Here is a 2,894-nt window from a genome sequence, read left to right as displayed (position 1 = left end):
GGTGATCCTGATCACTACATCCTCCGGGAGAAGACTCCCATTTCGTTGCTTTCTTTAAATAGCTCCGAGGTACGATAAATACGGTACTGTATTGCATACGTATTTGGAATGAACCTCGGCTAACACCCAGAATTTCATGCCAAACTTGTCTGGTTTGTTTGGCATGAACACGATAAAGGACATCTGTTTTACATTGGAAATAGCTGTTTATCGATTGGCAGGCTCCAATCCGGAGTGTAATTGTTGATGCAATTAGCAACAAGTCCTTCCACTGGCTCTCGAATATGAATAAACTTATCTGTTGCAAATCGCTGATAGATTTGTGGAAGGTGTCTGTTAACTCAGTAGAATGACCTAAAATCAAGCCGAGCGATGACACACTTCAAGCCGAGCGTTGGACAATTACCATGAGAAACGCTATAAATAAATGTGAAAACTATTTAATTAGTTTTTTTTCACACAGCAAACCTTTTATACTATACAAATCTTAGTAAATTTGTATGAGGTGTCGATTTCGATACCTTGGCCATTGGAGGTATATACGCACATTGTAGATAACATAAAAAGATTTTTTAGAAAAATAATGCTGAACTATAAAGTTTAAGCATAATTGGGAAGCTACTGAAAGTTTGAAAACGTTGCGATAACAATTAAGGCCCAAAATAGTGAACTAAATTTCTAAAAGTGTCGATTTCGACACCTCAGCCGTTCTAGTGTTAAAGACGTGGAAACAAAACGCCACTGTTCAGTAGACGATAAACAGTGAATGACATGCAAACGATTGGCTACAAAAGTGTGAAATCTGGACGATCTGTTGTTGATATAACGCAAAACGACGGTAGCATCAGTCCACAACAAAGATCTCGAGATTCTGGCTTTAATTTAAATAGTTATAAAATAAAAATTTCGAAATTTCCTACTTTTTAAATACATGTGCCACACATTCGCGTGCCACAAATGCGCTCAGTTTGACTGCTGTAACATCAGTCAATAAAGGGACTACTCGTGATTTTCAAATAACAAAGGTGTATGTAACACAATTATCAGAGTAACGAATCAAAACATAACAACATGCACCATATCTACTCGGTGAGGCGTCAGAAAATGTATGGAGTTCAACAGAGGAAACGATTTTATTTGAAAGAGTTAAGCTCCTCGAGAGTAACACGTTTTCAAGTTCAGGAAGATCACCTAACCATTTATTCCAGTGGTCTCCTAACCCTGTGAACGATAAAAGATCTGCGTCCCAACCAGTGTTCCCTCTAAGAAAATTTTACGCTGAGCAAATATTTGATTTAGTGAGCATGAGCATTTTAATGCTGAGTTAAAATGAATTACCAACTTTGTGAACCCAGTTTGGGAACCACTGGTCTAGAAGAAGTTTAATTAAAAGCGAAAAAATTACACATTTACTTCAAATAATTTAAATAGATAAAGATAAGATAAGAGATAATATAAATAAATAAATACTTCAAATAGATAAGCGCAGAAGCGTTCTGTCCAAAAATAATGTTGAAGATCATTTTACTTTTAAATTTGGAAATTGCAAGTGCGCAAGAATGAGATTTCACTGCGCAAATAGTCTGGTGGTACTGCGCATTTGCTCATTTGCGCACCTTAGAGAGAACACTGGTCTCAACCCATCTCCTGATGACAGGCTTCTTGAAGCAACCTGCGTGCAGGTAAAACGAACGGGCACAGAATACCCATTGGTCGAAGACCTGGCTTACCATCGAAAGCAGACCTCGTCGAGTGAATTCCTTCTCTGTCACATTAACCTTTACACTCAGAAGATCAGTAGCGGAATCCCAATAAACTCCCAATTTCTTCTGAACCGAAAAGCTGAAATGACTGGTGTCGACGGCTGACACTATATCTTCCTGTGGAATAGAGCTTAAAACACTGGTGTCATTAGACAAAAATTTAATTAAGTGAAACCCGCCACTTTTGAAAAGTTGCTGTAGCTCTCTCAGCAAGTTTACAGCTTCATGTGGGTTGGTGCCTGATTTGCACAAATCATTCACGTAAAAGTTCCTTGCAACTTTAATGACAGTTTCTTCACCCCCAACAGCCAAATTCTCCTCTGCCGTTTTCTTCAAAGCAAAGGTGGCACATGTAGGTGAGGACTTGGCAGGCATTACTTGCACAATATAAACGGGAGCATGTTTAGAAATAGATTGACCTGCGGCCCTCAAGTTGACTGGCTGTGACTGCTTCTTCAAATTTCTATCAGAATCCATTAAGTGTCCAACTGTCCATATTCGCTGTCCGCCCGTGATGCCGCATCTTCAACCAGGACTCTGAGGTCTGAAAAGGTTGCGCAGTCTGCCTCTTGATGATTTATATTTACAAACTATTCTCTTAGTTTGTAAGGGAGACGTTGTAAAATGCTTTGGAGCATGTCATCGCTATTAAGCAAATATAACTTGCCCCAATCATCAAAGCTGACCTTGCACATACATCTTGTGGCAGAGGTCCAAGAGCCCTTTGGCATCCCACTCTGAAATGAGGGGACCTTGCAACAAGTCTTCCTTCGCCCTGGCCATTAAATTTCCTGGATTTTTGAAGCGCTTCTCTAGTCTTCATGCCATCTCATATGCCCTTTCACTATCGTCAAGACAGCTTAGCCCTGAAACTACTTCCAGGGCTTTCTCAACACAATGATCTTCTAAGTAGGCAAGCCTTTTCTCTGTGGACCGATATTGCAACAACATATTTTTTTAGCTTAAACTTGAAATTGCAAAACTTTAACACACTTCCATCAAATTTTGCTAAATTAAGCCGTGGCCCAAAGTCACAGGTTTAAAACCGGGCCAGTAATTTGGGTCTCCTGTACTGTACTGAAAAGACCCACCATGTTCTGAACCACTCTGCACTTGAAAGGGTGGAGCATG

General features: G+C 39.8%; 1 protein-coding gene across 1 annotated transcript; it reads right to left on the bottom strand.

The window, feature by feature from the left end:
* Positions 1-1,604: 1,604 nt before the first annotated feature.
* LOC145782076 (uncharacterized) lies at positions 1,605-2,240 on the bottom strand. The gene has a single exon (XM_082593816.1). It carries the CDS (start codon positions 2,238-2,240, stop codon positions 1,605-1,607), a length of 636 nt encoding a protein of 211 aa, XP_082449942.1.
* Positions 2,241-2,894: the final 654 nt, after the last annotated feature.

This window comes from Aplidium turbinatum, chromosome 1 (genome assembly GCF_918807975.1).
Source record: "Aplidium turbinatum chromosome 1, kaAplTurb1.1, whole genome shotgun sequence".
Lineage (NCBI taxonomy): Eukaryota > Metazoa > Chordata > Ascidiacea > Aplousobranchia > Polyclinidae > Aplidium > Aplidium turbinatum.
Note: the sequence above shows the minus strand (reverse complement) of the source record. Positions and strands in the feature narration are given on the sequence as shown.

Coding starts and splice junctions, on each gene's coding strand:
- LOC145782076 (XM_082593816.1), bottom strand. CDS start 2,240: ATGGATTCTGATAGAAATTTGAAGAAGCAGTCACAGCCAGTCAACTTG.